This window comes from Megascapheus bottae, chromosome 26 (genome assembly GCF_031878675.1).
Source record: "Megascapheus bottae isolate mThoBot1 chromosome 26, mThoBot2.hap1, whole genome shotgun sequence".
In the NCBI taxonomy this organism is placed as follows: Eukaryota; Metazoa; Chordata; class Mammalia; order Rodentia; family Geomyidae; genus Megascapheus; species Megascapheus bottae.
This window is the reverse complement of record NC_143534.1, coordinates 15461153-15474744: the sequence shown is the minus strand read 5'-3', so window position 1 is coordinate 15474744 and position 13592 is coordinate 15461153. Positions and strand designations below refer to the sequence as shown.

Genomic DNA, 13592 nt, shown 5'->3' with positions numbered 1-13592 from the left:
GTTGATTTTTTGAAATTCCTTTCATCTTATAATACTTTAAAGACTCTTTTAAGATAAAATACTGTGTTCTCACTGTGCATTAAAAGTACTTTCAAAACAGATTTGCAAATGATCAATATATGTGTATAGATGATCATATATGAGAGCAAGATATGCAAATGTCAATATTTAGATAAAATGATAAATCTACCTTAGTCAGGTTTCATGTCAGAAATCATGTAGATATCTTTTAAATATACATGTTAATTTACTTGTATGAACAAGAATAAGAGGCATAAATAATACATTTTTAATGATAGAAAATGGGAGACAACTAGATAGGCTCAAGTATATGCCAAAAACGTATATTTTCAAAAGCATAAAGTGTCATATGTAATTACAGATGCATCCTGTGCTACATTCATGGCCTCTCTTACTGAATCACACAACTCATTTCTATAATTTCTTCCTTCCAAATATGCCCTTATTTTTCCAGATCTGTAGTGTCTTAGCAATGTATGCCTTGTCAAACTAAAACAGTTACTTAATCTAGGCACCAGTTCAAAGCCAGTTTGGGCAGACAAGTCCGCGAGACTCTTATCTTAAATTAACCACCAAATAGCCAGAAGTGAAGCCATGGTTCAAGCCATGGTAGAGCAATAACCTTGAACACAAAAGCATAGGGACAGCTCTCTCAAGCTCTTTAGGACTGGCAAAAAAAAAAAGCTACTTACCATCTCACCTCAGGTAACCTTTAATTTGAAGGAATTACAGTGCTTAATTTTTCATATTGGTAATGTCACACCTTTTGAAAGAAAATGTTAGCATAGAATCGTATCTATACTTGGTTTTTCTAAATTATCTTCAAAGTCTCAATATATGTAGTTTCTATATGCCAGGTTCATCCTGCACTAGTGATGGTGACACACTTCTGAAAATTAACATACATTCATTAGTCAATATGTTTTCATTTTAAAATCTGATGGAAAACCAAAAGTGGAGCTGTGGTTCAAGTGGTAGAGTACTAGCCTTGAGCCCCAAAGCTCAAGAACAGTAACCACACCTTGAGCTCAAACTCAGGACTGGAGCATGCACAAAAAAATCTGATGTAATCATCAGATACGATATAAAATAGGAAGTTAATATGTAACCTCAAGAAGCAAAAGGGGATACAAGGAAAAAGTATTTTTTAATAACAGAAAGGGACAAGAGGTTTCTCAGAATGACAGCTGCTGCATAGCAGGAAGTAAAATGGATAGACAGGGTTTCACACCCATCCCACACCCACCCAAGGAATACAAAGTATGATGAGTATCATTTCTGAGCACAAGATTCTTATTGCCTGTTAATTATTAACATGTTTCTTAATCAATTCAAATTATATGAATACCATACATTAATATAAATTTTTCATGTGCCTACTTGAATATCATGGGCTAAATAAACATTTTGTCTCCAGAGAGAACATGAAGCATGTACCTACTCATGTATTTCTACTTTTGTACACAGTTTCCCAGAACTGTAGTTTCAACAAACTACAGTTCTTTAAAAGTACTGAGAACATTGATCAAGATACACTGTACTCATAAACTGACATGTACAACTACTTGAAGGTAATATAATTTATAAACTAATAGTAAATAAATAATATTTATAAATAATATATATAAGCTAATACAATTATAAATACTATATAAGCATATACTAATAGCATTTATTTATAAACAAATAATATGTGTGTATATTATATATATGATGATATGTGTATATATATATATATATATTAGGCCAACAGTGGCTATGTGTGCAAACGACCTCTGGAACTCCTACATCCATCGTGCCACTATAGCGGAAGGAATCTCTACCATGCTGAGGAAGCTGAGCACAAAAATGAAAAACATCTGGATCCTTCATGACACTGTTCTGCTTCACTGCCAACCTAGGAACTGCCCGGATGCTGAACTCTGTCATGTGAATTTATTTTTAATGTCCTTATTGCTTAAGCCACGTGTAGTTTGATATTTGTAACTTACAACTGAAAACACCCTGATATAATTCTTTCCACTCTCATGCTTGGGGTATGTACTTATTGTCCTCTCTTCCTTCACTCATCAGGTATTGGTTAAGAGCTTTAATACCTGCTGGACACCACTGTTCACAGGAAATATCACAGATGTTCCTGTGCCTGGATTGGGGCTGGAACTGAGGACTTCACATTCTCCTCTGGCTTTTTTTGCTCATGGCTGGTGATTGAACCTCACACCTCCAGTTCTAAGAACTCAGCTGCTTTTGGAGATTCAATGAATTAACATCTTATGATTATCAACTATTGATATATAGATTTAGATGCTCATTGAAATAACCAAAATGCAGTGAGCCAAGAAGTATATCTTCAGTATGTGAAACCATCTTAGCTTCACTTTAATGTTCCAAATTAAGTTAAGAATATTTTATTATTCAATAAAATGTTACATCATTTCATGTTTTCTCTTTCATATGTGGAAGCTAGATCTAAAATACACCAGGACATAATAAACAATACAGCTTTCTTAGCACTTACACTCAGTAAGATCAAAGGAATTTACACTTAGGAGAGCAACACAAAGGCACAATGCCTATGTGCATCTGATCATAAAATACAATATTTATTGAAATGAGCTCCAGGAAATGGAAATAGGTTTTTGTCTTTTTTGCTGTTTTTGTTTTCATTTCTTTTTGTTCGTTTATCTGTCTTTGAGAGTCTAAGGAAAGGCACAAAAATGGAGTGATAAAGGATGAACAAATGCGGCAAAGGTACTCACTGGACACTGTGTTGAAAATGAATTATACAACATGTGGGTGGAGATGGGAAAGAAAAACTGGGGAGGGAGTAAGGGATGGGGTGACTGTCCCAAAAGAAATGTACTTTTTAATCTAACTTATATAACAGTAACCCCTCCGTACATCACCTTTATACTAACAATCAAAACTTTTTAAAATGTGATACTATCTTATATAGTTAGAATTATGTTTAAAAACACAAAGGGGGGCGGGAGTTTGGCCTAGTGGTAGAGTGCTTGCCTAGCATGCACGAAGACCGGGGTTCGATTCCTTGGTACCCCACATACATAGCAAAAAGCCGGAAGTGGTGCTGAGGCTCAAGTGGTAGAGTGCTAGCCTTGAGAAAGTCCAAGGACAGTGCTCAAGCCCTGAGCCCAAGCCCAGGACTAGCAAAAAAAAAAAAAAAAAAAAACAAAGAGGGAGCTATAGGTGTAGTTCAGTGGGACAGCACTTGATTAGCACATGTTAAAGTGTGGGGTTCCATCTTTAGCATCAGTGTGTTATGCCAACACACTAACAGTATTTTATTGGGCCAATTGTAGTACTGGCAATATATTTTCCTCCATTTGACAACTTTCCTCAATGTGGATATTTTAAAAACATATATACATATATACATATACATTTAAAATATATACATATTTTTAAAATATATGCATATGTCTAGTGGGGCTAAGTACAGAAGGAAAACTACAGATAAGATAGGGTTTTCTTATTTTTTAATGGTGAAATATGCATCACCTGTAAGTAAAATCCTAGGAACGTAAATTTTTTGCCAGTCCTGGGGCTAAACTCAGGGCCTGAGCACTGTCCTTGGGCTTTCTCAGGGTTAGTGCTCTACCACTTGAGCCACAGCACCACTTTTGGCTTTTTCTATGTGTATGGTACAAAGGAATCAACAAAGGTCTTCATGCATGCTAGGCAAGCCCTCTACCACTAGGTCAAACTCTCGGCCCCTATGTAATTCTTTTTTTTTTTTTTTGCCAGCCCTGGGCTTGAGCTCAGGGCCTGAACACTGTCCTTGGACTTTCTCAAGTCTAGAGCTCTACCACTTGAGCCTCAGCACCACTTCTGGCTTTTTTCTATGTATGTGGTACCGAGGAATCGAACCCGGGTCTTCATGCATGCTAGGCAAGCACTTTAACCACTAGGCCAAACTCCCGGCCCTCCCTATGTAATTCTTTTGAAAAATTTCTATGTACTAGAAAATTCATTCACTTTTTCATACTTCAAGAGCTACCTTTATTCATGTCCTTATTACATTTAAGGTAAAATGCTAATCTTTCAATGTTAGGAAGCATTTATTTTTAACAATATTTTAGACTGCAAATTGCCAGAGAGAATAAATCATCCAATACTAATTCCCTTATTCATATTTATTCAAGCCCTTTTTAGCATACTGTACATGCAGACAACTGGCTGCACAGTCTGCAGATTTGGCTATCTGCTGCTCTCAGTACAGGGCTCGCTCCTCACAGGCACTGAGAGTGAAGATGCCAGGCAGTCTCCTCTCTCCTGTGTGGGCTGTGAAAAGACAGGGGAGATGTCACCTTGTCACACTCTTTGCCTCCCTCAGTTTTCCAATAAGTGCTGGGGGTGGAATCCAGAGCCTTGCTTCCTACAAGACAAGTGCTGTATCACCTAGCTACACCCCCAGCCCCTTAACCTTTCTTCTCAATTATGTCAGGATCAGTTGTCTCTTTAGACAGGTCCCAGGCAAGTAACTAAGTGAAGCAAGAGGAGGAAAGAAAAATAGGGTTTGGGGAGCAGTGGGAGAGTGGAATGTCAAGGCTTCATCGCTTCTCAGCCTCAGCTCCAGGAGGCCTTGTAGGAATAAGGGCCTATTCTTGTTAGAGCATTTTGTAATGTAAATTGTCTGGCTACTTTTTAAGTGTTGGCAACTTTATTTTTCAAATAACTATGTGAGACAGCATAGTGCAAGCCAAATAAAACACATCCATCTGTGGGCCAGCTCCAGCTTCAATTAACATTTTACAACATCAGAATTTAATCTCACACCTTTTTAAACGACCTGTGGGCCGGCTTTCTAGATGCAGAAAAAAATCTACTTTGAATTCTTAAAATCATGCTTTAATGTCATAAAGAACCACTTTTTGATTGTATTTTTTAAAAATTCAGGAAAGAATTCCAGGAAATCAGTTAAAACCTAAACATTAGCCAGTTAAAGTATGTGTGTGTGTGACAGAGAGAGAGAGAGAGAGAGAGAGAGAGAGAGAGAGAGAGAGAGAGAGAGAGAGAGAGAGAGAGAGAGAGAGAGAGAGGGAGAGAGAGAGGGAGAGAGAGAGAGAGAGAGGGAGAGAGAGAGGGAGAGAGAGAGGGAGAGAGAGAGAGAGAGAGAGAGAGAGAGAGAGAGACACTCAACTTTCTTTCTGCTCACAGGAAAGTTGATGAGACTCATATCTCCAGTTAAGCACCAAAAAACTGAAGTGTAGCTGTGGCTCAAAGTGGCAGAGCCTAAAGAGCTCAGGGAAAGCATGTAGGCCCTGTGTTCAACTGACAAAAAGTAAAATGAAGCAAAATAAAATAACCAAGCATTTCTTTGCAATTAGGTGGTCTTATTTCAGTCTAAAGATGGGCTAGTTTTGTATCTGGTCATACGATTATATGAAAAATAATATTACTCTAAAATGAATTACTTTAACACCTTTTTAAAATAAATCATGTTAGAAAACGCATTTCAAATTTGATTGTCACTTATGACATTAATTTTAAGTTAAACTGTCATACCATTTAACCAATTTTCCATGATTATGTAAAAATATAATAAAAACAAATATTGTGGGCTGGGAGTTTGGCCTAGTACAGAGTGCTTGCCTAGCATGTACTGGACCTGGGTTTCATTCCTTGGTACCAAATATATAGAAATAGCCAGAAGTGGTGCTAAGACTCAAGTGGTAGATCTCTACCCTTAACAAAGCCCAAGAACAGTGATCAGGCCCTGAATTGAAGCCCTGGGACTGTCAAAAAATTGTGCTACAACAGCCCAAATTGGTTGTTAATTGGTTATGCTCTATTATATAATCAAGTATGCTTTTAGTAATAGAGCTTCTAATTTTTTTTGGTCTAGCCCAGCTGTTCACAATGAATGTGGCTCTCTACTGCTGGGTAATAAATCACAACAAACTTAGAAACTTGAAAACATTTACTCCTTCCGAGTTCTATGGGTAAGGAATCTGGGAGTGGCTTAACTGGTCAGTTCAAGGCCTTCAACCTCTGACCAGGCTACATTCAAGGACTGAGCTGGGCCAGCAGTGGTCTGAGGCCCCACTATTAGCACACTCAAAAGCGTTAGAAGGAATCTTAGTTTGTCACCATCTGGGCCTCTTCAAGACTGCTCATGGTGAGGCTGCTCCCACAGTGAGTGATCGCAGAGAAGATTCAGGACAAAAAGCTGTAGTCTTTAACCTTGGACGTTGCATAGCATCACTGCAGCTAGACTTCACTGCTATACTGGAGAAGAGGACTTGAGTTTCCTGACTTCAAGAAACAAGTTGAATGGAGAAGGCCAGATGGTCAAAGGGTACAAATTTTCATGGAATTCTCTGTGAGTAATAGAGGACTCCACTGAGGCTGGAAACCCCCAAAACCTTTGCACATCACCAACACATCAGAAAGAAACAAAATCCATGGCAACCACAGCACAATAATTCTGGCTCTTTTAAGAAAAAAATCAACTCTGAGTCTGATATGCTATTGATCAGTAGATAATTGGGCTTTGGTTTAAAATGACAGTTATCTGGGTTGGATAAACAGTGCTTCCAGGGTTCAAGTATAAAAAAAGCAGCTTTAGGTCCGAGAGTTTGGTCTGGTGGAAGAGTGCTTGCTTAGCATACACAAAGCCCCAGGAGGTTCAATTCCTCAGTACCACATACATAAAAAGCCTGGAGGTGGTGTTGTGGCTCCAATGGCAGAGCACTAGCCTGGAGGAAAGTCCAAGGACAGTTCTCAGACTCTGAGTTCAAGCCCCAGGACTGGGGGAAAAAAAAAGAAAGAAAGCAGCTTCAAACCTGCTAAGGAAAAGTTATCAAATAGAACTCAGAGGAAGTGGGAGAAGATAAACTTGAGTACAGCCTTGAATGACAACAGGTAGTAGAAACTATACAGAGCTTTTCCAATTCTCCTTTTCTCCCTCTCTCCCTATATGGAGGTTTGAACTTAGGGCTTTGTGCTTGCTAGGCTCTACCACCTGACCCACACACCTCCAGACCCCTTAGCATTCAATTTTTAACAAGTGAAACTAAGGTAAACAAGACCAAGTTACAGACAGGTTCAGAATGCCCCTTGAATCAGACTTTATAAAATATACTTTTTATATCCAGAATTTTTTCCACTTGCTTTATGCAATCATGCAACTGTAATTTGGTTTTATTCCACCTACACTTCTGCACTCCGCGCACACACAAAACAACTTAATATAGGAAGTACAGAGTTTATCATTCATAATCATTTTCCCCAGCCCAGTACTAAGAAGTCCCTGACTTCTGCTGGGTACCGGCAGCTGGCACGTGTTAACCAGGAGGCTCCCATCTGAGGACTGCAATTCAAAGCCAGCTGGGGCAGGAAAGTCTGTGAAACACATATCTTCAACTAACTACCAAAAACAAGATGGAAACGGAGCTGTGGCTCAAGTGTTTGGGAGCTGGCTTTGAGCAGACAATGCTCAGGAGCAGCCAGGCTCAGGACTGGCACACATATCTACAATATGATACACATCACGAGTTTAAAAGGTGTAAAAATAGCAAATGTATTCCTTTTTGCCAAGTTTGCTATCAACCAATGCACTACCAGGAAAAAAAGTCTTTTTTTTTTTTAACCAGCTGAAGTTCCAAAGAAAAACAACTTTTAAACCCAAATGTGGAAAAGTCATTCGCACAGAATTCTTCCATTCAGGCAACTGCTCCCACCCCCATCCCTCTCTAACTGTGGCCATCATCTGCCCTGAAAACCACTGGAGGCCACTGAACATGTTTCCAGCCTACCAGAGGCTGCCTAGAGCGGGAAGGAGGGCTGTGAACTCCTGAAGCTCCTCCCTGTGCCCACCTGCTAGGGCAAACCCCACCACAGCACAATTCCCACAATTCTGCTGTCCTTGCTACCTGGCCCCATAGCCTTGGAAATGATGGGAGTTTTTGACTTTGCTTAGGTAAATAGATATGTCAGCAGAATAATTACACATATTTGGCAAGAGTAGCAAGGAAACCACCAATCTGAGAATTCTACCCTAGACTTCAGTATGAGCAGCGAAAAATACAAAGAAATACCTTACTTTTCTTCAAAATGAGAGGTAAATATTATCATGTGCATTCAGTAACTGGTTATCCAACCATAAAAATTTAATGATATAATTTGTAGACATGGAAACAAAGCGAACACAATTTCTAGCTGTCAGCACCATTTTCCCTATGATTGTTGGTAAATGTATGAAATATATATGTGTGTATATATAAATGAATGAAATATATATTAGAAGTAACTTGTAGAAAATGTATTTTTTCAAATAAGCAAAAGTCAATGCCCATTTGTCACTGTTTTCTGCTATCGGGAGCTCATTTTAGCTTTTATTTTCTATAATAAAACCTTTTATTTGATTGCCCTTAAATATTGTAAAGGCAATAGATTTATGATCTAAACATTCAAGAGCCAAACATTTCTTAAACTAATCAAACATTTTACCACTAACATTTTTTAAAAAGGAGATAATGTCTTCCTATTAACCTCTCTCTCTCTCCCTCATCTCTCTCTCTCTCTCTCTCTCTCTCTCTCTCTCTCTCTCTCTCTCTCTCGCTCGCTCGCTCTCGCTCTCTCTCGCTCTCTCTCGCTCTCTCTCCTCTCTCTCGCTCTGTCGCTCTTGCTCTCTCTCTCACACACACACTTTTAGGAAATCCTAAGTCGGGTTATTTGGAAGTAAATCCTGTACTAGTTTGCATGAGAATGAGGACTTCTAAGACCTTTCCTTCTGAGAAATCTATGTAGTAATCTCTTCTGGGAGCTCCTGAGTTCCAGGCCCCTAACTACTGTGAAATACTAAAATTACACTGGGAATTCCATGTGGGAGCTAGATTACAGTAAGAAATTGGAACGGGACCCCTCAGTCAGTCCTATTTATAAGCTATAATTATTTCAAGAGGGGGATGAAATGGTCATCTGGGGGTACCTGACTGATATACTTATCTGTACTGCTGTTCCTCAAGGCCTTTTTGCACCACTCAGAAGTATTCTGGTCACAGTCTGTAACATGTCCCTCCAACATGCCAAAAATGTAACTAAATCTACTCAGATAGCTAGCTTCTGACTTCCAATACTGCCTTAGATTTCTCCCTCAACCCATGGGACAAAATGTCTTAAAGTGGACCTATATGCAAAAGGAAACTAGATATAGGGGATTTTAATATATTCATTCTGAATCCTACTGTCAAAGTTTTCTTTCCCAGCTTAGTTTCCTATTGCTTTATTCCTATTCTGCCACAATTTTAAGAACAAAATTAAACATAACTATGGCAGAGCTTCTCCCTGTTTCAGTATGTAAGATTTTCTTTCATATTCTTTCAGGAAGCATTTAGAGGGGCAGTATGAAATAGGAGCAAATCTTCACTTGGAAATCAGATTTAAACCCAAATTCTGACTCTATGATTTATACAATTTCAGACATTCTAACTTACCCTTTCTTTCTTCATTCTAGAAAGAATAATACCTACCCATGAATAACTGCAATCAAAATAAGATAATGCATCTGAAACACATTATACAGGTTCAGACACATAATAATTAGTCAACACACAGTGGCTATAATTTTATACATATACACACCAAAAAATCTGGAAGTGAAGAAATGTCTTTTATTTTACTTCCTTAGTAATACAAACATGTTTTACTTCCTAATTTATGTCCACATAAAAACTCATTAGAGTATAATCGTAATATACAATTTTATCCTTTTAACATTATAATTACCCTCCCATGTTACCACACAGGGATCCTAATTACCCTTTTGCTTTGCTGCATGAGATTCTATTAAGTGGATAACTATAATTTAACCAGTAAATTTACATCACATATTTAAGGTACTTTAATATTTAAAACATTATAATAGCATTTTCATTCTGGGGGAATCTTTTAAGAAAAAATTTCCAAAGCAGACTTTTTCAGATAAGCATAATAAGCTTTGTTGTGACTTACTTTAGCTTTGTCAAACTCCTTTCCATGTGTTTATATAATTTGTGGTTCAATGTCTATAAAAATGATGATGATGATGATGATGATGATGATGATGATGATGATGATGATGATGCCCGGGATAGCCTCAAACTCATGATTCTCCTGCTTTAGCCTCTCTAGTGAAGACTGTAGGCCACAGACCCAGCTAAGTACTTTCAATATTCAGTACTACACTAATATCTTGAATTTACGGCATATTTGCTAGGTAGTGTCCATATACTACTTCATGATCCTCACAACAAATCTCTGAAGTAACTACTATATACCCTCTCGCAGAGGAGAAAATGACGATTCAGAAAGCTCAAAACCCATGTCCAGTGTCTCAGCTGCTAAGTGGTACCATGGACTCAAACTCAGACCCTGCCTAAAGCTATGGCATTCTTAACCACGTGGCCAAGTGCTGTCGTGATGCCCCCCTCCTCCCATCAGCAGATGGAGAAAGACCCACCAAGTGCTTTCAATGTGTTTACTACTTGCGAAGTTGGTTTTATGTTTGCTGAGCACTGTGTTTTCACTGTATGCCACTTGATCTTAAGAATGTCTACAAAGTGGTAGGAACTTCATAGTTCTTCACCTATGGTTTATTTCTTCTAAGAGGTCATGGCCATTCTTGATCTGCTTTATACTAATTACTTAATCCTAAGGAGAAGGCACCTCCTGTTGATTTTCTTCCTCCTCCTTTCTTTTCAACATGTGCTGAATACAAACATTTTCTACAAAGTCATGTCCATTTCTTTTCCATCCACTTACTCATGTGGCCTGGCTCCTGACTGACCTGGCATGCCCTATCATGACTGACATGAGAACCTAGTGACCCTTCAAGCCACGGTAAGCTCCTCAGCTAAGTCTGTCTGTTGGCATCAACTGTTCGTGTGGGACAGAATGTCTATGAGGCCCAGGCTGGCCACGTACTTATGATCCTCCTGCTTCAGACTCCTGAGTGCTAGGATTACAATGCCACCACACCTGGCCACCAAGGAAGGCCTTTGAGAACCAACCCAACTCTCCTCCTCCCTCCTCCAATTTCCCTTGGCTAAGATAAAATTGACATGTATCAGTATTGTGCGAATGTGCAATCCACACAGCTTGGCTGACATTCAAAACTAACCTCTTACAATGTATAGAAACTTCATCTATGGCTTACTATACAAAAATCTGACTTAGTTAATGAATCAAAGCTTGAATCATCCTTTTTCAAATATGCTCCATTTACCTGCATTATGTCTCGCAATGTATCCCAGTGCCCAGGCTGCAGCCTCCTTGACCCCAGGGTCAAAATCTTCCAGACAGATCACCAGTGTGTCCAGCGCTCCGCAGTCCACGATGGCCTGCGCCAGCTGAGGAGAATGCTTGCCAACCGCACGCAGCACAAAGGCTGCAGCTTTCTTGTAGAAACGCTGCCAGGGCAAAAAGAGCAAACCCCAAATGAGCGGAGCACTTAAATATTCAAACTCGAAAATAGACCAAGAGCAACATGAAAATGATCTTAACATAAATAAAACTCCATAGTTTTTAAATACAGAGGATGAAAACTAGCCTGTGAAACCATTATGTCTACTTGACATGTCCCAACTAAAGTGAAAACACGGTTGGTTTAAATTACATTTCAAATGTCTTATGCCGAAGCATGCTGCAGAAATGGTATAAAATATAAACACTGTACTTTGCAAATTCATGACATAATGAGATGTATCTGCATTACACTGAACAGTGTTGCTTGACCCATGGGAACTCTTAGATCATGTGTAACTGAACTCTCTGTCAACTGACTATTTCACTTCCTTGTCTGGCCCCCAGCCTCCAAGCATGATCGGCCTTTCACCACCTTAACTAATCTTCCCCTTGTCCTCAGCTATCCTGAAATAACAACCACATTCCAAGATGTACTTACCAATCAGCATATAAACAGAAAGCAAATCCTCCATTATGTATTTACATGGTAAATACCTAAGCTAAACAACACAGAGGTTATTTGTCCTCTCTAGAAATGTTTTGATAAAAGAATAAAAGCAAATTACTATGATGTGAATTTTAAATACTGCTTCATATTTATTTTTCCTATATAAAAGTTTTATCAGATTTTGGAATGAGAAACTGAAAGTGAAACACAGGACCTAGACTGTTTCTCTTCATATTGCTAGGAAATGATAGGAAACACTGCTTTATTAAAAATGAAGAGTAAGCCCGGAACAGTGGCTCAAGCCTGTAATCATAGCTACTCAGGAGGCTAAGATTTGAGGATTGCAATTCAAAGCCAGCCCAGGCACTAAAGAACCTGAGACTTTTACTTTTTATCTCCAATTAATCACTAGAAAATGGGAAGCAAGGCTGTGGCTCCAGGGGTAGGGTGGTAGCCTTGAGCTAAAGAGTTCAGGGCCAGCGCCCAGGCCCAGAGTTCAAGCCCATGACCCATAGAAGGAAAAAAAAAAAAAAAAGATAGATTGGTTATCTCTTAACTTCTTTCATTAATAAAATCCAATTAACCACCTACTTGATACTCTGAGTTTCCTTTCCTTGCAGTGACAACTGAGAAATTACTGCAACACCTGCTTTGAGAGCTTCTATTTACTTAGGTTAAAATTCTGGCACACACAAAAAAGTATAGGAAGAAAAGAACATGTATCAAGTATATTTTAACATGTTACATCTAAGGAGTTGATATATATTGCTAAGAACTAGTACTGATGTTTTGATGTGTGACATATTTTCTTTAGTTTCCTATATGTCCATAACTCAATTAGTATAGAATCCTAGAGTAGTTTTTCCTGAGTGGTTTTCTTATAATTGTGAAAAACAAATAGTGATAAATTTCTTGTACAGCACATTCATGTGTTAATTTCTTACACATACATCACCTTGGCTCATTATGGGAATGAGTGTAAGTGTTCTTCATAACTGTTAAATTTATAGTTTAATGGGTACCACTAGTGACTACTAACTACAGTGCTCAGAACTCATATCTTCTGATCAAAGTCTTTCTCCTACTTTTTATTTTACCCAAATTCCTTATGTTTGGTCTCTCCTTTTCCTCACCAAAAGATTTGCCTTTAGGGGGGGGAAAAAGGCAAAGCAAAACCACAGGACTTTGTGCCTCATAAAGAAGAGATTAAATCTCCTGTGAGAAATGACTTAAAGCCTGGGAGGGGAGGGAGACAGGGCTTGTGAATACTGCTTTGTGTTCTCACTGCCTCCAAAATGTGCTGCCTCATATTTTTTGTCTCTTGACAACTAATATAACACTCATTCATACTTAGAAAACTTTGACTGGAACTTTCTATGTGAGATACAAAAACACACAGGAAATAGCTACCAGTCCAAGAGGAATAAGTCCAAGTCTAATAGTATTTGAAGAAGAAAGAACATCCCCAGAAAAAAATAAAATTTCCTTATAAAGGCATTAGTAGATGACATGAGTCAATAAATACATCAACATTTTGCATAGTTAAGACTTTTTAAAATTCTGGTAATCTCTATATCATAAACATTTCACTGTAATCATTGTAAAACAGAATTCAATGGCAGTGTGTACAACTATCACCACTCTCTAGCTCCAAAAT

General features: G+C 38.4%; 1 protein-coding gene across 2 annotated transcripts in view; it reads right to left on the bottom strand.

Moving 5' to 3' along the window:
- Nucleotides 1–13592, bottom strand: part of Spag6 (sperm associated antigen 6) — a 45861-nt gene that overhangs the window by 18405 nt on the left and 13864 nt on the right. For both annotated transcript variants that reach the window (XM_090319016.1, XM_090319017.1), the window contains one exon: nucleotides 11249–11432. In XM_090319016.1, coding sequence (XP_090175142.1) covers nucleotides 11249–11432 — 184 coding nt within the window. The remainder of the gene's footprint in view (nucleotides 1–11248; nucleotides 11433–13592) is intronic.